The 19,933-nt window shown below is 51.3% G+C and overlaps 1 protein-coding gene across 1 annotated transcript; it reads right to left on the bottom strand.

The window, feature by feature from the left end:
* Positions 1–234: 234 nt before the first annotated feature.
* On the bottom strand, positions 235–7,924 carry RPL24 (ribosomal protein L24). Its single transcript, XM_078617914.1, has 6 exons — positions 7,784–7,924; positions 4,395–4,470; positions 3,378–3,488; positions 2,842–2,978; positions 1,282–1,345; positions 235–433 (listed from the first exon to the last, which is right to left on the bottom strand). Exons 1-6 carry the CDS (start codon positions 7,786–7,788, stop codon positions 353–355), a joined length of 474 nt encoding a protein of 157 aa, XP_078474040.1. The 5' UTR covers positions 7,789–7,924; the 3' UTR covers positions 235–352.
* Positions 7,925–19,933: the final 12,009 nt, after the last annotated feature.

Below are 19,933 nucleotides of genomic sequence, written 5' to 3'. Positions count from 1 at the left end.
TCTCCACAACTGCCCCATCACCAATGGGGAGATGAGGGGTGGAGTGTTTCATTACATAAAATACTCAGGCAGGTGCTTCGTTTTGGTGGGGCTGATGGTAAGAAGCCCCCTCTCTTAGTGGCATGCTCCAGGGTTCATTAGCGGAAACGTCCAACCCATTCTGAGTGAGCAGCAACCATCGTCAAATCGTCAGCATAGACACTCACTCGATCAAAACATTAATGGGAGATTCACTCAAGAACTCAAACTTGTTTATTTTCAACAAAACAAATCAACCCCCCGGTGATGGTAACTCCATGATGTTCACTCTGTGGAGGGGTCATTTTGAGGGATGTCCTCCCACCCCCCCACCTCAGCGTTTGCCCCCCACTCTGGGAGCTGCCGACTTCATCGTCTTGGCGATTTTCTGCTTGGGGGCAGCCTTAACTGCAGCCTGTTGGCAGAAAGAGGGAGGGGGAGAGAGGGTTGGCTCCACGAATATCTCGGAGTGTGAGTGCGTGAGAATATGAGTGAGTACATGAGTGAGAGTGTGTGTGAGAGTGTGTGAGAGTGTGTGTGTGAGAGTGTGAGAGAGTGCGAGAGAGTGCGTGAGAGTGCGTGAGTGCGTGTGTGAGTGCGTGTGTGAGTGCGTGTGAGTGCGTGAGAGAGTGTGTGAGTAAATGCGGCAGCTAAAACGCAGAAAGTTGGCACAGTAGGGGGCACAGGTGGTGCATTTGACAGTCATCTCAGTCAGTTAACCCATGGCATCTGGGTCTGTCCCATGACCTCCTGCCAGCGGGTGTTCGACACTTCACGTGGCCTTAAAGTGCATATGGCCTGGCACAGGCGCCATGGTGACGTCTCCGTCACAGTGGTGAATGACGGTTGTTGTGTGGATGTGTTTAGGGTGGTGTGTGTCGTGTGTATGTATGGGTATCAATACATCCTTACATACACACTGGGTGGTGTGTGTAGTGTGTCAGTGTAGTGCAACGGTTAGCGCGCTTCAAGTGCATAGCATGGCACAAGCGCCATGGTGACGTCACCACCACTTAGTGGCGAATGGCAGTTGTTGTTGGAGCAGTCCTGTAGTGGTCAGCGCTACGCTACGAACCCGACTGGAGTTCAATATCCACTCATGGCCACCAACACGTGATAACCCTACAGGAGCCTCGCCGATCAGAACTGAATCCTATGGGAGCCTCGGTGATTAACACTGAACCCTATGGGAGCCTCGGTGTATGAGAGTCTCGGTGATTGACACTGAAGCCTGGAGGCCGACGTGGCCAATGTGAGCCTCACCTTGGCAGGAGCTGTGGCCGACTTCTTGGTTCCAGTCTTCACCTTCTTAGCCTCCTTCGCAGCTCTGAGAGAACGCGACAGATGGGAGATATAAATTCAACGCGTTGTTCCGTAACACCAGGCGCACGTTAGGAATGCAAGAGGCAACGTTTCGGGCGATGGCCCTACTTTAGAGTTGGCACGGCGAGGTCAGAGAGCGGGCGTGGGAGACTTCAGTCCATGGCCTGGGGGATGGGGGTCTGAATTTGAACGCGACGCTGGGCCCCTAGCCACTGCATCTCTATTTAGACTTGAGGAGGAATCCAATGAGCTATGATGCTCTGTCACCGATGTCAAGTATCAGAATCTTAAAGAGAATCTGTATTTAGAATCCAATTAGCTATGAAGATATTTTTCACCCATTCGTCACAGATGTCCACCAGTAGGATTAACAATCTCAATCGTTCACCACCATCACCTCCTCCACACGGCTCTCTCTCAACAGAAACTACATCGAAGCGTTTATTCTACACATCCCTTCAGCCGCGCGCGCACGACATCGGTTCAAGAGGAGCAGACTTCCGGTGGACCGGTCTCAAGACACTGCATGTCCGCCTCCGCTGATGAGGCAATGAATGTCAAAACCGGTCCAGAGTGTCGCTCGTCTTGAGGCAACTAATGCCACTGACATTACACACTCCTACAAGACCAAGCTTGCGGATGTAGCTTGGGCAGTGCAGTGGCTAGGAAACGTTAACCACCTCGCTTGGTATACAGGGGGTCGTGGGTTCAATCCTAACCCTGACCGCATGCTGTAAATTTGGAGTATGCGTGTCTCTCCCGATGGTCGCGTGGAATTTTCTCCGGGTCCTCCAGTGTTTCCCTCCACATTTAGAAAACACGTTTAGAGTATTTTTGGCCGATATAAATTTCCACGTAAGCCACTTCTCGTTCGTTGGGCTATCATTTGTGATCGCCGGATGTCTTGTGAAAAAGATCTCGACAGCTCAATGGGCCTTACCTGGTAAACTAAAAAGTTTAGTTCTCCTAAGCGCTACGCTGCGCTACAAACTCGGTACCCGGCAAAGATCCGAGTTCGATTCCCGCTCGTGACCACCATCAACACCAGCAACGATTATCTGAACCAGTCTCGGACCTCCGCACTAGGTCGACTCAGCCTCAAATGAGTACCTGGTGCGGTAAGTAAACATCGCCACTAGGGGGACAAAGGCAGCCGGGCATGGTGCTGGCCATCTTGTGTACGTGTCGGCCTTCATAGATGCCCACTGCTATTGCTCCCTCTCTCCCCTTCCTCCAGTACCTCCCCCTCCCTCTTTACTGGACATCTGTGAAAAAGAGCGATACAGCTCACCAGATCCCTCCAATATAAATAAAGTGATTCTCTCCCCTCCCATCCCTCCCAAACTCCCTCCCCCTTACTCCACCCCCTCCCTTCTCTCACCTCCCTCCATCCTCTCTCTCCCTCGCCTCCCTCCCTACTTTTTTGTAAATACAAGACGTAATGAATCCCGTTGCGTGCTGCATTCACAGACACGACAAAAAACACCCCTCCAATCCCACCGGATGGCTTGCTCGCGCTGAGCCTTGCGGATCTCGGGCTTCTGGTTGCGCTTGGCGAGGATGTCGGAGAGCGTGGCGCCTGTGATGGCGCGCTGAGCCTTCACGGCACGGCGAGACCTCTTCTTAGACACCTCCTCCTGCTCACACACACAGACACACAGATATAGAACAGAGACACACAGACACACACATAGACAAGGAGATATAGACAGAGACACAGACACAAATAAATTTAGACACACATAGACACACAGACACGCAGAGACAGAGATAGACTGACACAGATATAGACAAAGACACGTAGATAGACACGCACATATAGACAGAGATACACACAGACATGTATAAATAAACAAACACGCAGACACAAGTAGATTTAGACACACAGTCACGTAGATATAGGAACACACAGAGACATACCAAGACACAGGGAGATTCGATGAAACACGGAAAGACAAAGTGAGACACAGAGAGACAGACGGGGGGGGGGGGGGGGGACAGCGAGACACGGCGAGACAGAGAGACGGCCACTTCACCTGCTGGCCCTTCTTGTGCTTGCGTCGGTAGAGGACCGTCCAGTTGATTTGCCGCGGATTGCGCTTGGAGAGGAACGCAGACTCGCACTTGGCATTGAGGAACTGGAAAACCTGGGGACAGAGCAAAACGGAGACTCAGGCTCGCACAGAGAGATGCAGACTCAAGGGACAAAGACTCACAGAGTTCACTTGCACAGAATAACACTCACAGACAGATTTGCAGACTCACACGCACAAAGACACAGACTCGGTGACAGAGAGGCACATTAAAACAAAGACCCACTCACGCACACTTGTGCAAGAAACTTAATTTAATATTAATTATTAAACTATTCTTATACCAGGTAAGGCCCACTGGAGCTATGTAGCTCTTTATCAGAATGGACTTGACCACAAATGATGGCTCAACGAAGTGGCTTATCATCTGGAAATTTAGAGCAGCCAAATAACTCTAAATGCACGTTGATTCTAAATGTGAATGGAAAAATCAGAGGACCCGTAGAACAATCCACGCGACCATGGGGAGAACATTCAAACTCCAAATATACAGGTGTAAGGATCAGAATGGAATCCACAACCTCCTGAATATCAGGCGAGGTAGTTAACATCTCACCACCATGGCACCAGATACACAAAGACTCAAATAAACACACACACAGAGAGTCATAGGGCTCATAGGCTCACACAGCCGCAGAGACAGGCTTACAAAGACACAAGATTCGCAGAGACAAAATGGTTACGCATAAACTTAGACACATACAGACACAGACTCGTGCTGAGACAGTCGTATAGAGACCAATAAACGTATTTTTACAGGCACACAAAATTCAGTGACAAAAGACTCGTACATAGATTCATATAATCACAAAGACACTCACAAAGACCACACAGATTCTCAGAAAGACACTCGCATAGATACACACCGCAGACCCACAAGGAGACACTCACAGAGATAGTCACAGACTCATACGGACTCTCACACGGCAGTAACACGAGTGGTGAGGTATGGTTTCTGACCTTGCCGTCCACGCGGGCGTATCTGACCCCATGACCTGGGTAGATCTTGTAGCCACTGAAACTGCACAGTTCGAGCCTGCGCAGACACACACATGGTTAGTCACCCCGTGTCTCTCATCTCTCGCTACCAGTACTCACACACGCACAGCCAGTCATCCCGGTCTCTTTTCTATAGCTACTACCATCACCACTCATTCACCCACACGCTCATCCAATCACCATCACTGAACCGTATAACAAAGCTCTCACGAGTAGCACACAGACCGTTGTTAGTGGTCTGGTAAAAACAATGTGCGGCCGGCCAGTAGTAATTATGTTTATTGCACACCGCACCAGGCTCTGTAAACCTCGCGGAAGTCAAGGAGAGGTTCAGATTGTTGCTCTCAAACTTGGGGGTATGCCGAATTGATAGCGTAGTGCGGCACTAACCACTCGCTCATCTTATAATTTATATCGTGGCTTACCCAAGGCGCTTTACACAATTAACAAAAGTACATATGAACGTACTGGTGGAGATGAGGTGAATGAAATAGACGAGAGGAAGCAATGGGCAAATCTGTGATGCTTGAAATCGGTGAGAGCGAAATTGATAACAAGTGATGATGGATTGAATGGTGAATGAAAGATCCAGAAACACTACAATGGCCATCCGGCATCTTACCGTGCCGTGTTGCTTCTTACAAATCTATACATACGGTACTGTTACCACTGTATACTGTACTACTGTATACTGTACTACTCTAAAAGGCCCCACACTGGTTCTGTACAATCTACTTAGAATACTCTTAAACTTGTGAGTACCTCTGTAAAATAATATATATTTTTTTACATCGTAGTTAAACCATAGGCTTTATTTCTTGAAAAGTGTTCATGTACTTGAATAATGTGGTGAACCATAAGCATGACTTTCGGATAACCGGCACATTTGGTTAACCGGCACCCCCCATTACCAATGGATGCCAGCTGAGAGCTGTTGCTGTACTTTGTATATCAAGGCATCACTGTACAGGGAATTCCACTTACGAACATTTGACTTACGAACTTTGTAAGATACGAACAGACCTGCCCGTATATCCAGTTGCCTGTTCGGACCAAGTGTCGTAAGTTCAACCGCCACGCAATAGATGGATGGTGGTGTGGCATCTACATCTGCAGAACATGAAGAACCAGTGGCATCTACATCTACAGTAGAGTATACAACTTTTAAAGCCATTACCCGTGTTTAGTGTATCGACAGGAGTAAAGTTGGACTTCAACTTACGAACAGACCTCTGGAACCTAACACGTTCGTAAGTAGACGAGTCCCTGTACAGGATTCCCTCGTTACTCACGAACTCGCTATCAGCGATGTTGGCTATCCACGAATTGCATCTGGAACTCTGCACTACTACATCGAGAGAGAAATCAAGTGATGAAATTAAGTGAGAGAAAATGTGATGATAAACTGAGATAAAGTTATAAGATGTACATTTTATAGTGATGAGATAAAATGATGCGCATTATAATTAAAGGTAAGTTCCGTGTTACACCGGTTCCCTTCAACGTGTCACGTGTGGAACACGTGTACGGATATTTTTTATTTTACCAGTTAAGGCCCATACTCTTTGGTTCTTTCGGTAATAAAAACAAATCGTCATTGCCTGATGACGACCGCTTGTGTGTGTATACACACTACAGCACAGATACAAACTCATATACTAATACTCATGTAGATACAGTATCACACCACAGTACACTCAGATACAAACTCATACACTAATACTCACGTAGACACACTAACTCACACTACAGTACACTCAGATACAAACTCATACACTAATACTCATGTAGACACACTAACTCACACTGCAGTACACTCAGATACAAACTCATACACTAATACTCATGTAGATACACTAACTCACACTGCAGTACACTCAGATACAAACTCATACACTAATACTCATGTAGATACATTAACTCACACTGCAGTACACTCAGATACAAACTCATACACTAATACTCATGTAGACACACTAACTCACACTACAGTACACTCAGATACAAACTCATACACTAATACTCATGTAGACACTAACTCACACTACAGTACACTCAGATACAAACTCATACACTAATACTCATGTAGACACACTAACTCACACTACAGTACACACAGATACAAACTCATACACTAATACTCATGTAGACACACTAACTCACACTACAGTACACTCAGATACAAACTCATACACTAATACTCATGTAGACACACTAACTCACACTACAGTACACTCAGATACAAACTCATACACTAATACTCATGTAGATACACTAACTCACACTACAGTACACTCAGATACAAACTCATACACTAATACTCATGTAGATACACCAACTCACACTACAGTACACACAGATACAAACTCATAGACTAATACTCATGTAGATACACTAACTCACACTACAGTACACACAGATACAAACTCAAACACTCATACTCATATAGATACACTAACTCACACTACAGTACACTCAGATACAAACTCAAACACTCATACTCACGTAGATACACTAACTCACACTACAGTACACTCAGATACAAACTCAAACACTCATACTCACGTAGATACACTAACTCACACTACAGTACACTCAGATACAAACTCATACACTAATACTCATGTAGACACACTAACTCACACTACAGTACACTCAGATACAAACTCATACACTACTACTCATGTAGATACACTAACTCACACTACAGTACATTCACAGATACAAACGCAAATACTAATACTCATGTAGACACACTAAATGCTATACCCTACTGACACTGTACACTCAATACAAAGATCCCCGTGTAAGACTGCTCGCCCCCAAGTGCTGCTAGCGAGCGCCTATTGAAGGCCAGCACAGTGGCACACGAGGGGGTGGGTGGCCAACACCACGCCCGGCCGCCTTTGTCTCCCCAGTACTTTTTTACACCGCACCAGGTACTCATTTGAGGCCGAGTCGACCTAGGGGAGGCGGCCCAGGACCGGTTCAGACAATCGTCACCGGTGTTTGCCGTGAGCGCGAATCGAACTCCGATCGCCGGGTTCGTAGCGCTATCCGCTCCCCACACACTCAGAGAGAGAGAGACACGAGAGTGTTGGCACAGAGAGACAAGTCGCGATCACACAGAGCGATCCCAGAGACACTGTACACGGCACGCCGGTAGGCAGCGCACACTCGCTCATCCCTCAACCCAAGCCCCGAAATAACTCCCCCGCGCCGCCAACATCGCGCGTCCACGACCCGCCGCGCCGTATCGCGGCCCCCTCGCGCGTCCCCTGCGCGCCGTGGCGGCCTCGCGGGGGAGGCGGCAGGGCGAGGATGCGGGCGGATTGCGCGGGAGCTCTCACTTCATGGCGCCTGCGAGACGAGATGGCCGCGTCGAGAGAGAGAGACGAAGGGGGAGGGGCGAGCGAGGGGGAGGGGCGAGCGAGGGGGAGGGGCGAGCGAGGGGGAGGGGCGAAGCCGCGGGTTCGCGCGCGCGCTGATTCGGCAACGCCCCTTGCCCCCACCCCTCCCCCCAGCCCTCGTTGAAATGTGTTAGGAACGGCGAATCGGCTGTCGCCGTTTGACCGACGCGATTTGTTCGTCTTAAAAAAATAATGTTACTACACACCGCGCAGCGAGGTGTAACCGATGGTAAAAAAAATACATGTGACGCCTTCAAAGTATTGAATGAATAAATATAACTGTAATTCGAAGCGGAGGACGCAGTCGCTTATCCCGCCCACGCTGATTCGCGACGACGACACTCCCCGCATTCAAGTGCACGATAAAGGGGACGCAGTCTTGAGATTCGCGACCATCGAATCTGTAGTGTACTACACAATCTCTAAATGACACAGTACAATTATGAAACACTTTTACGAGTAAATAACGACCTCTACACAACTATAATAATGTTAAATTATATTTATAATGTGTGAATTGTTTTAAATGTATACATAATACAGCTACAACGTGAAGGACACAGTCGAGATTTCGTAACCATTGATTCGCGATGACGTCATCACAACTCACATTACAAAAATTGAAGCACGCAGATTCCCGGCATTTAGAATGTCCAGACTCGAGAATATTGGCTCACTGAGGGATTTTTAATGACAATATCGAATGGAGTACATTAACGAAAACGTACATACGAGCGCGTACGGCACGTTTTATTTGTATTGAAACAAAAATGTGCAATCAAAACAACTGATTAATAAGACGAACGGGATACGTGGAGGAAACGCAGTCACTGTTTCTCGCCCGCCCTGATTCGCCGTGACGTTCCAATCAGCAAGCTATAACAAAACATTCCTGCGGAGGGAGCTGTTAGGGACGTTGGGTTGCTCGGTGAATGGCCAGGGTCAACGGCAGCGTGGTGTATTCCGCAAGTATGCCCGACTGTGAGGGCGGGCACAAGCCGGCGTGAGTAGGTTAAACGTTGAGTGTTATAAGGGCGCCAGCCCCTCCCCACCCAGCCCCACCCCTCCCACCCCCCACCTAGCCCCACCCTACCCACCCAGCCCCTCCCCACCCTCCGAACCCAGCCCCTCCCCACCCTCCCCACCCAGCCCCTCCCCACCCAGCCCCACCCCTCCCACCCCCCACCTAGCCCCACCCTACCCACCCAGCCCCTCCCCACCCTCCGAACCCAGCCCCTCCCCACCCTCCCCACCCAGCCCCTCCCCACCCTCCCCTCCCCACCCAGCCCCACCCTCCCCACCCAACCCCTCCCCACCCTCCCCTCCCCACCCAGCCCCTCCCTCCCCACCCAGCCCCTCCCTGCACGACGGACGGACGGACACAATAATCCCCTGTGGGCTGGTGTAACCAGTAGGTTCCAACCAGTAACAATACACAGACACACGGTTGGAGTGCAACAATAGTGAAATATGGTAAGCAAGTCACTAAATATGAATACACATTGAACACGTCCCAAACGGGCGAAGACCCCGGGCCAAACCCAGGACACGCTGGGAATACCCCTGGAAAGCCTAGAGCCTGTGTATAGTAGTGTATAGTGTAGTGTATAGTGTAGTATATAGTAGTGTATAGTGTAGTGTATAGTAGTGCATAGTGTAGTATATAGTGTAGTGTATAGTAGTGTATAGTGTAGTGTATAGTAGTGTATGGTAGTGTATAATGTAGTGTATAGTGTAGTGTATAGTAGTGTATAGTGTAGTGTATAGTAGTGTGTAATGCAGTGTATAGTGTAGTGTATAGTGTAGTGTATAGTGTCGTGTATAGTGTAGTAGTGGGGAGCAGTGGCGCAGTGGATAGCGCGGTGACGCTACGAACCTGGCGACCTGAGTTCGATTCCAGTCACGGCCAACGCCGGAGACGATTATCTGAACCGGTCCGAGGGTCTCCCCTAGGTCGACTCAGCCTCAAATGAGTACCTAGTGCGGTGTGTAAACATCGCCACTGGGGAATCAAAAGCGGCCGGGCGTGGTGTTGGCCACCCACACCCTCGTGTGCCGTACCGAAAGTTGAATGTTGCCGACTGGACCCCTGAGTGTGACAAGGTCCTGGAAAACTTGATAAGTGGCCTAGTCGACTGCGCGGTGTTGGCTCATCCAGATTTCGACAAACCGTTGTATCAGTGGATGCGTCTGGATATAGTACTGTCACAAGCTCAGGAGAGGTGTGACAAGGCACGCCCAATAGTGTTTGCCTCCAAGACTCTCAGTGGTGCCCAGAAGTGATATCCTGCCCATAGGCTGGAGTTCTTGGCACTTAAATGGAGTGTTTGTGACAAGTTCAGTCACTGGCTAAAGGGGCACAAGTTCACTGTGTGGACGGACAACAAACCGCTGACATATGTTCTCACGGAGTCTAAGCTGGATGCTTGTGAGCATAGATGGAATGGGAAGCTTCCACCTGATGATTTTGATCTCAATCGTATTGCAGGTCGGGAAAATGTGGTGGCAGATGTGCTTAGTCGCAGGTATGGGTCACTGCATTTTTTTTTACTCCGTGAATCCATATAGTAAGAAAAACTATTACATTATAAATAGGCAATATCACTCTTAATATATGTTTTTTGAAAAGGCATATATACAACAGCTCAATTGCTTCATTAGGGAATGAAGAGCCTTTTGAGCGCACAATATCGTAGGTGCTGCAGAATACTGGAGATTGGACTACTCAGGATTCTCAGGATTTGTGTTTGGTTCGAGGTTCTGTGGATCCGGGAGATGTGAGTGCTCAAGAAATTGAAGTGTCGGGAACTTGAGTTGCTCTGGATAATACTCGACAAAATGAGACCCGTGTCTTATCGCCCACCTCTGGCAGGGACTTGGGTACTAGCTGCAATGTAGCTCGAGTGACACAAGTTGTGGGGACTGATGGAAATGACAATGCGCCAGGGGGTTCATATAGAAGAAGGGCTAGAAGGGAAGTGCGAACAATAACCCGACTAATTGGGTAAGATGGGTTTGTGGCAAAGGAAATCGCAATCAATGCTAAATATGGGTAGCCATTATCATATTTGTTGAGGATTTCATGAGTTTTTTTATTTACTATACACATTTTTAATTGTTATTCCCCTATTGCCTGTTCGGAGGGGTAGGCTATTTTGGTGAAGCAAAAAGCATCAGGAGGCTCAGGCAGAAGAGTGACCAAGTTCAGTGGGGTGTATAAGGCACCACATTCAACTTAGGAGACACCAGGGACTGATCATCCTCTATGTTCTCCGTACTTGTAAATCGAGTAGCTACTAAGCTGTGTTAAGGAGACCAAGTCCTAGAGGTATACTTGGGTCCAGATACTGGGTCGTCTAGTGGCCTCTGTCGTAAGAGATGCTAATGGGTTCTACTTTTTACACGCTTTTATTTATCTCACTCTGTCTGTTGTTGTCGTTGTTGTATCTTAAAATCTTGTAACTCAATTTTAACCCACTTCCCAATGTGGTATCGAATGCAAACTTGATATACTTATGTCATACTGATGACACTACTATATTTTATAATAAAAAATAAAAATATATATTTTTAAACATTCTTTTTTACATGTGTTGAGTAGTTCCGATGGACGTACTCGGAGACGGCTTTCGCCAGGGTTTATTAAAGCTATTACAATATTACACAGGGTACACAACTCCCAGGGGCTAGGGGTCCTACTCTGAGTCCGGGTCCCTGCTGGCTAGCTCCGATCTCTCTCTCGTGTCGGATCGTGGACTCTGCCGACTCCACCGACCGGAGAGAGAAGCACCTCTACGGCTACCACCGGCTTCTCCCCAGACTCACTATTCGATCCCCTCTCTCTACCCCTGGCTCCCTCTTCACCCTTCCTACTCTACCTGTTCCCACAGTGACCCCGCGTACGTCACGGGGTATCCCTTAAGTACCCTAGGAGACGTGACGTCATGTACACTGTCCAGCGCGCGTGACGCCACGTCCCGTGAAGTCATCGCACTGGACAGCGCACACGACGCCACTACTCACCTCTACTCCTCTACACATGTTATGTTTCGGCTTGGGTCTAATTGTCCACAGTCGTTGGCTGTAATTTGCCTTGCCACGGTCCCTTACGTTATGGCAAACTTTGGGGCCACTTCCTGGAGTCGTGTGGAATTCTTCCATTACTACATTACATTCATGCTTACGATGTGACGATCGATCTACTGCTGGATGGCTGCTATGAATCTCTACACGATGTGTTACTTCGTTGAGCTATCGTTTGTGGCCAGGTAGGTTTTGCAAAAAGAAGCTAAAAGCGGGTTTAAAAAATGTTTTTTTAAATAGATATTTTTTTATTTAAAACAGGAGTGCTGCAATTGTAGTGTGGTCGAGGAAAGAGGGGGGAGGGGTGAATGTAGCCAGTATGAGCGTAATGTAATGAATCACATGTATAATTATCCATGGAGTTAATCATGACCATGGATTGGACCCATAGACTGACGTGACTGCACGGTAGGCCACGTCCACCAGTGCAGTCATCAATTCATGGTTACCAGGTATCTATTCAGATTCAGATGGACGCTGTCCAGGGATTGAGCAGTGAGGTGTTGTGCAACCTGGGGTCGATTGGTGTGCATCTGGTCATAATTACATTTGCAGGAATGCTCCTCAGAACACTTTGAAATAAAGAGTTGCAGTTCCGCAACCCTTTGGTGTCCCTCGGTGGTGGAGTCGCTCGATCCGAAAGTGGAGGGCAGAAGACAATGCAGAGTATCCACGTGACTTTACCAAAAGAACCAAAGAATATGGTATATTATTGTTGTCATTATTAACCGGCCTGTCCCTTCGTTATGAACATGGGAGGAGAGGGATAGGACAAGCTGGTTACACTAGCATGACAATGTCATTAGCAAAAAGATTTAATTCTGAGCGACTTAAGTTTCGTCCAAGATTGTTTAAATATAAGGAAAACAATTGGACCCAGCACGGAACCTTGTGGAACACCCTTTGTTATTTTAATATGTGAAGTATTGGAAATGACGGCAGGAAACTCCTTGACGGGTAACACACTTTTTATTAAATCTTGACTTGTCACAATACAACGTGTGGTCTCTATTCTTCCGACTGCACACTTCACTCAGCTCGTGTAGACTCTCTGCCCCTGGCTACACTCTTCACTTAGCTCGTGTAGACTCTCTGCCTTTGGCTACACTCTTCACTTAGCTCGTGTAGACTCTCTGCCTTTGGCTACACTCTTCACTTAGCTCGTGTAGACTCTCTGCCTCTGGCTACACTCTTCACTCGTCTCGTGTAGACCCTATGCCTCTGGCTACACACACATCACTCGTCTCGTGTAGACCCTAAGCCTCTGGCTACACACTCTGCATGCTGACACTGCATGCTTACCCTACACTCCGCCTCTGGGTTACACAGAGTCCCGGTCCCCACAGGACAGCGGGACTGGGTACCGCAGGGCCCTATCTCTTCCTCTCCGTCTTCAGTCTTCGCTGGTTACACTCTCCCCGTACGCCTGTGTGCATCACCTTATATAGTCCCTCCTCCCGGGAGACGGAGCGGATGCGGACCTCGACGTGAGCATCGCTCCTTAGTGAACCAATCACGACGCGCTATCTCTACGATCCGTTTTCCCCCAGCGCGTGTTTCCACTCCCCAACCAATCACGCCGCGCTGCCACCCGATCACTCCCTCTCCAGCGCGTCACCGGCACACAGCCAATCAGCACCACACAACCCACAACCCCGCGCTGACCCCTGATCCCTCACCGTCAGCGCGCGTCACCACACACACAGCCAATCACGACGCGCTGGCACCCGATCGCTACCCCAGCGCGTATCACCACTACATCACCCCCTCCCACATAGCTCGCAGCCGGCCCGGCTGCTAACCAACAACATCACACAACGTTAACACAACAAAACCCCCACCCCCCAGTGTGCCCCGTAACACAACAACGACAACACAACAGCAACCTATGTACAATTTGACAACTAACACAAGAAAAGTCAACAATAACACACACAACACCTTATAAGAAGCTATATACAGCCCGACGAACAACATAATAAAAGCGATTTCCAGAAAACGAACGCGCCCAGCGTCTCCGTGACTAACGCAGTGACGAGGCGCTCCAGCTTCCTCGACTCCTCACATGGTAGGTCATGAAAAGTAGCGCGACCTGGCGCGAGTCCGTCTGGCCGGTCCGTCATATGGGACGGGACGCTGACGACCGTCCGGTGGTTCCGGCTGCTCTAGACGGCGCGGATCGGGCCTGAAAGGACCGACCCCGCCGCGAAGATCCGGCCGCCGGTGGTCGGCAGCTGTCAGTTCCGAGACACCTGGGAGGAGATCAGGCGGAAGCATGTGAGGATCAGGCAGAGACATTTTCCCCTTTGGGTCGTCGGTCACGTCACATGCTCGGCCCTCACGACACAAGGGGAGGCCATATGGAGGCGAGAACGGTTTCAGTCGGGAGGGGTGGACGTACCACCGTCGCTTTCTCCATTTTATCTGTATGCACTGGGGGCGTGCAACACGCACGACCTCCACGGGTCCCCGCCATGGCTTCAACAATTTAGGCGACGTAGCCAAAGGTGCCTGAGGGCAATGCAGCCAGGCCCTGTCACCTGGTTTCCAGTCGTGCACGGACACCTTTCGTGCACGCAACCGCTCGTTAGCAATTTGGCGAGCCCGCGAATTAAGCCGTGCGGCCTCCCTTGCCTCTGTCAGCTTATGAATATTAAATGTAATATGTTCTGCCAATTTAGAATTAGTTCGTGGTGCGGACAGGCCAAGCTGCGTTTCCATGGGCGGGTCGGCTTCCCGACCGTACATCAGGTAGAATGGGGAAAACCCCGTCGCTGCATGGGGGGCCATTCTATACGCGGCGAGGACCCCTGGGACCTGCAGGTCCCAATCAACATGTGCCTCACACACCCGCTGGCACAGCATAGAAGTCAAGGTCTTGTGGAGTCTCTCCACCATCCCGTCCGTCTGCGGGTGGTACGGGGAGGTACGCACCTTCTTAGTACCCAACAGATCGCACACCTCTTGCAGCAATTTACTTGAAAAAATTTTCCCTTGGTCGGTCAGCAAGCGTTCGGGAGCCCCCTTGTCCAGGACGTAGCCCTGGACAAAGGCATCCGTCACAGCCGCCGCCGACTGGTTGGCGAGTGGCCACGCCATAGGCCACCGGGTAAAATATTCGACCCCCACCAACAGGTACTTATTACCCCTAGGCGTGACTGGAAAGGGCCCCAGAATATCGAGCGCAACGAGCTCGTTAGTGCGCAAGACTTGAATAGATTGCAGCGGTGGATTAGCTGCCACGGGCGGTGGTTTTTGCCTGGCGCACTCAACGCATCCCTTCAGAATATTTACCACGTCGCTCCCCATTCCCGGCCAATAATAGTCACGCTGAAGCAGGGCAAGCGTTTTGTTTACTCCCAAATGCAAGAGGCGTTCGTGTGCGGCCAAAACAACTTTCCCCCTCACAGCAGAAGGCACCACCAGTGCATGCCGCCGGGACAAACTGTCCCATCTCATTAACATGCCTTGTTTAAGTACGTAGGAGCCAGTTCGCTCCTGGTCCTCTTTAGGACCCCCCACCCTGCGGCGCAATGCTAGCAGGGAGCTGTCCGCCATTTGGAGGCGGCCCCACTCACTCAGCGACAGTGAGAGCAGCGAGTCCTGATCCTGAGAGGTAGCGGGGACATCCCCGATTGGTGCGCCCGCGGTCGCAGCCAATGCCCCCATATCTTCCACAACCGGCGGTTTACAGCGCGCCGATCCCGATAGACACGCACATTTCTGACAAGGCAACAATCGCGACAGGGCATCGGCATTTGTGTGTCGCAACCCCTTACGGTATGTGGTCGTGAACTGATAGTCTTGGAGGACTTCCAACCACCGTGACAATTGGCCCGAGGGTTGGGCGACCCTCAATGAATACTGTAGCGCCGCGTGGTCCGTCCGGACCGTAAAGTGACGACCATAAAGATACGGTCTGAACTGTTGTACAAAAAAAACAATGGCAAGCAGTTCGCGACGGGTGACGCAGTAGCGCTGCTCCGCCGGAGACAACACCCTGCTACCATAAGCGACCACCCTTTCGACTCCCCCAACGACCTGGGATAGTACCCCCCCAATGCCCGTGTTGCTAGCATCCGTATCTAGCAAGAAGGGACTCGCAAAATCCGGATAGCGCAAGGGTGGGGCACCCACCAAGGCGTCCCGGAGGGAGCAGAACGCGGCCTCCTCCTCCGGTCCCCATCGGAATTTCACTCCTTTCGCCGTTAGAGCGTGCAAGGGTTTTGCAATAGTGGCGAAGTGCTCAACGAATCGGCGGTAATACGAAGCAAAACCGATGAAACTGCGCACGTCTGAAACTGACGTGGGTGTCGGCCATGAACTGACACAGTCCGTCTTCGCGGGATCGGTAGAGATCCCCGAAGAGTCGACAATGTGACCCAAGTATCTAACGGACCTACGAAAAAGGTGGCATTTGGCCGGTTTAAATTTCAATTTAGCCGATCGCATTCGTAAGAACACCCCTCTCAATCGCTGGAGGTGTTCCTCAAATGTTTTACTGAAAACAATGACATCGTCAAGGTAAATCAAGCACGTATCCCATTGCAAGCCCGACAAAACCAACTCCATAAGGCGCTGAAACGTCGCTGGAGAGGAGTGAAGTCCCATGGGTAACCGGTTAAACTGGAACAGGCCCCCTGGAGTCCGAAATGCTGTCTTAGGTTTAGACTCTTCGTCGAGTGGCAACTGCCAGAATCCCGATAATAAATCAAGAGTCGAAAAATATCGCGCACCAGACAATGCATCGAGGGACTCGTCCATCCTGGGGAGCGGATACGCGTCAGCCACAGAGATCTTATTCAGGCGACGGAAATCTACGCAAAATCGCAAGGACCCGTCCTGCTTCTTAACCAGCACAATAGGTGCTCCCCAAGGACTGGAGGAAGGCGAAATAATGTCGGCTTCAAGCATATCGTTAACGGCCGACTGAACATGTTCCTTCTCAGCAGGACTCAGTCGGAAGGGATTTAGCCTGACCGGTGCCGCATCGCCCGTGTCAATGTGGTGGCGTAACAAATCCGTACACCCAATGTCATATTTATGTTTACTGAACACATCAGAAAATTCCATTAGTAACTCGCGCAGCGCACCCAACTGCACCGCTGACAAATCGTCCGAGCCCGCGCACAGCGAATGGACCCATTCAAGGTCCTCCCTCGGTTCAATGTTCTGCGCGGGGCTCGGATCAACGTGCGCAACCAGCCGCTCATCCGCAGGGACCCGCGCCGCGTGAGCCAGCACGGTACCCTGCTGAATGACGGCTGGCCGCGATCCAGCGTTTAAAACCATCACAAACGGATCCTTGTCAGCCCGAACCAAAGTGTGAGCCACCGACAAATCGACCCCCCCGACAGCCCTGTTAGAAGGACCCAAAAGCATGCCTTATTCCGAAGTCAACCCCACCCAGGGTTTCCGCAACCGGAGGGGAATTAACATCTGTGAACCCGGGGGCACATGCACGGTCTGTGTCGCCAACGCTTGTATCGTAGCGCACGCCGTCCGAATCTCAGTAGGGTTCGTCAAAAATGAAATACGGCGACCCGATGGTAGTTCAATGCAACGCTGATCGATGAGAATTTTAATGGGCATCTTAGCCAAAAAATCAGTGCCCAATAGACAAGGAACCACCAAAGAAGACGAAACGAAAACGGGTCCCGACAATTTGATATCTCCAATGCAAATGGACGCCCTAATCTGACCGATAATGCCCAACGATCCCCCATTAGCGGCGTAAAATGGCACATCCACTGGGAGCAGCGGACGGCATTGGACGGGGAGAATGTTGTAAATGAGGTCCGATATAATAGTCGCCGACGCCCCCGTGTCCACCAACACCCTGACCTCGACCCCATCAATAGATCCCGTAACGACGGATGAACCCGCTGAAGCAGCCACAATTCTGTGCCCCAACTCCGACCATTCGATGTCTCCCCGGTCCCGGCCGAACCCCCCTCGCCGAACCGAATCCCCGAACCCTAACCGGCCCTCCTCCGTCGCCCCGCGACGGCCCATGCGTGTCGAGTGTGTGGGCCGAGCATGTGAGGTGCCGCGACTTGCCGGGGTTTGTAGGGATGACTTGGGGCCTTGGTCGTCGTCCAGCCGAGATCCCATGGCGCGCTGACGTGGAGCGCGGCAACCGGACGCCACGTGGCCCCGGAGGCCGCAGTTATAACACGTAATGAGGGTCGTCGGTGATCTCGGTTGCTCCAGCTTGCGGGCCGATCGTAGAGGCGACCGACCCCCCGACCTCCAGTCCCCTGGTCGTCCCGCGGTGAACGCCTCCTCTCGTGGACTGACGACTTGGGGTTCGGTGATCACCGGACCCGGAGCTGAGGCCACGGCAGCGTTGCAGACGACCCCCTGTTTGCGTTGAAGGACCTCGTGCGCTTGTATACTCGTAGCGACCCGCAAGGAAGAAATATCGATCTCGTCGGCCGTGTTGATGGGGACCCCCAGGTCCTGCGCCAACTTAAGCAGCTGCTCCAAAACCATCACATCCTGGCCCTTCTCGTCCATACGAGGGAATGCAGCATCGGCGAGGGCCAGCAACGCCGTGCGATAGGCGAGCGCGGTCTCCGTGTCCGCCTTCCGCCTTGCATAAAAATGATGGCGACACGCCGAGGGAGGTCCGTAGACCTTGGCCATGAGACCCAGCGCTGCCTTAAGCGTGGAGCGGTCCGACCTCCGTGCTGACATGAAGGCCGCGAGCGCGTTGTCGTCCAACATGGCAGGCAGTGCCCGCAGCGCCGTAGCATCGGACCAGGCAGACATCTCCTGATGCGCCAAAAACCAGCGCTGAAATTGGCCCCAGTCCCCACCTTCCGCCTTGACGGCTGACAATGCGGGAAGGCGCTGTTGAAAAATGAAGTCGTCCTCTGCCTCGTGGTTCCTTCCCGCCACCCCGTCGGTGTGTAAGATGGCGGCCCCAGTGGCGGATGTCTGATGGCGGTCCACCGCGCGCGTTGATGACGTAAGAGGGCGCGCTTGGAGAACCGCCGCCACGTGGCGGTCGCCGTTCCCGCCAAAAGTCGACGCAGATGAAATGGCGGGAATCGCCAAGTCATTTTGGCGGGAATCTGCGGGGCGACCCTGTAGAATGTCCGCCGCCGTCCCCGCTCCAGCCGACGAGCTGATTTCTGCCAGGATGGACGCGGCGGCGAGCAGCAGCTCCGCCAGACGGGAGTGCGCCTCGCGGAGCACGGCCTCGGTCCCCAGTCGCTCATCCGGCGCCGTCGGCGGATCTTGCAGCGTGGGCCATTCTTCGTCCTCGCCCCCCGATGGCAGCTGGCCCGGGTCGTCAAGGTTGTCCTCGCGGTCAATCCCGTGGGTCCGACTGGTCTTCCTTGTATCCATGCTTGGAAGACAGTTTCACTTCTGACGCCAGTTGAAGTATTGGAAATGACGGCAGGAAACTCCTTGACGGGTAACACACTTTTTATTAAATCTTGACTTGTCACAATACAACGTGTGGTCTCTATTCTTCCGACTGCACACTTCACTCAGCTCGTGTAGACTCTCTGCCCCTGGCTACACTCTTCACTTAGCTCGTGTAGACTCTCTGCCTTTGGCTACACTCTTCACTTAGCTCGTGTAGACTCTCTGCCTTTGGCTACACTCTTCACTTAGCTCGTGTAGACTCTCTGCCTCTGGCTACACTCTTCACTCGTCTCGTGTAGACCCTATGCCTCTGGCTACACACACATCACTCGTCTCGTGTAGACCCTAAGCCTCTGGCTACACACTCTGCATGCTGACACTGCATGCTTACCCTACACTCCGCCTCTGGGTTACACAGAGTCCCGGTCCCCACAGGACAGCGGGACTGGGTACCGCAGGGCCCTATCTCTTCCTCTCCGTCTTCAGTCTTCGCTGGTTACACTCTCCCCGTACGCCTGTGTGCATCACCTTATATAGTCCCTCCTCCCGGGAGACGGAGCGGATGCGGACCTCGACGTGAGCATCGCTCCTTAGTGAACCAATCACGACGCGCTATCTCTACGATCC

The sequence above is a fragment of the Lampetra planeri genome, chromosome 55 (assembly GCF_965212315.1).
Source record: "Lampetra planeri chromosome 55, kcLamPlan1.2.h2, whole genome shotgun sequence".
Taxonomy (NCBI): domain Eukaryota; kingdom Metazoa; phylum Chordata; class Hyperoartia; order Petromyzontiformes; family Petromyzontidae; genus Lampetra; species Lampetra planeri.
This window is presented reverse-complemented; position numbering and strand designations above follow the sequence as displayed.

Coding starts and splice junctions, on each gene's coding strand:
- RPL24 (XM_078617914.1), bottom strand. Junction 3,489..4,394: donor ACGCCCGCGTGGACGGCAAG/GTCAGAAACCAT, acceptor CTCTGTCCCCAG/GTTTTCCAGTTCCTCAATGC. Junction 2,979..3,377: donor AGCACAAGAAGGGCCAGCAG/GTGAAGTGGCCG, acceptor GTGTGTGAGCAG/GAGGAGGTGTCTAAGAAGAG.